The sequence below is a fragment of the Nematolebias whitei genome, chromosome 12, assembly GCF_014905685.2.
Source record: "Nematolebias whitei isolate Nwh7 chromosome 12, NemWhi1, whole genome shotgun sequence".
Classification (NCBI taxonomy): Eukaryota; Metazoa; Chordata; class Actinopteri; order Cyprinodontiformes; family Rivulidae; genus Nematolebias; species Nematolebias whitei.
In genome coordinates, this window is record NC_056509.1 from 37,358,002 (window position 1) to 37,358,988 (window position 987).

Below are 987 nucleotides of genomic sequence, written 5' to 3' on the forward strand. Positions count from 1 at the left end.
ATTCACCATATTAAAGTTAAAAAGATAACTCCATAACCTCTTGTTGTAGTAAAAGTAAAGCCATCATTTCATTCTGCAGCTGTATTCACCGTTTGATCACTTATATTCACCAAAATTGATAATAAATCTCACAAAAATTGTACTTTGACTCAAAGCGTTTTTATTATATATGACATTTTTTTTAAATACGAAAATAATTCAGTAGAGCGTTAAACTTGAGTCTGATTGAATAAATTAATAATTTCTGGCTTCAGAACCGGAAGCCAGTGGTGCCCCTTCAAAATAAAATTACTCATAAAAATTAATCGATCCGAGGACAGTTAATCCTACAATAGTATTATTTTCTTTGTTCAGGATAAAACAGATAAAACAAAGTTTGCTTTCCCAAAATACTTTTATTTGCAGTTATTTTATTTCCCAACAGAAAGAAAATGATGCCTTTACAGCCCATGTTACAGAAGAGGGCACTTTTAATAAGAAAAAGACAAGCCCCATAAAAGAGTAGATTTAAAGTTTATATATATCATTGAGGGAAAAAAAAACTGTGAATGAAACAAGAAATAGCAAAGAAAATTAAAGCAAAATCAGTATTTTTCCTGTGGTCAGTTGCATCAGTGGTTTCAGGCAGCAAAAGTGCATGGGCACAAAAAGCCAACTTTGTAGTTCAAACAGCGTCCATTCGTCTGGTCCGCATTGCGGCAAACAAATCCTTGAGTTGCACTGAAGCTGAAAAAACAAACATTAGATAACGAGTCAGCAATCCAATTTATATTTTTAATGTTACAAATTTAAAATAATACTACTGATGCTACTAACAATCTTTTCTTTTTTTTTAAGTTTATCTTATGATAAAGCTCAAGGAATTTTAATTTAATAGTGTAACTCTTGGAAAATCATAAAATTTCTGTAAACAACAGTTAATATTGGAAAAAAAAAACATCTTTAAGTGACTGTGTAAGAAGAGATTTAAGACATCAGTGCATCATT

General features: G+C 30.4%; 1 protein-coding gene across 1 annotated transcript in view; it reads right to left on the reverse strand.

Moving 5' to 3' along the window:
* Positions 1-533: 533 nt before the first annotated feature.
* LOC119418262 (cartilage intermediate layer protein 1) overlaps positions 534-987 on the reverse strand; it is a 30,203-nt gene continuing 29,749 nt past the window's right edge. The window contains exon 5 of the mRNA XM_037685524.1: positions 534-726. Within this exon, the coding sequence (XP_037541452.1) occupies positions 621-726 (106 nt within the window). The 3' untranslated portion in view covers positions 534-620. The remainder of the gene's footprint in view (positions 727-987) is intronic.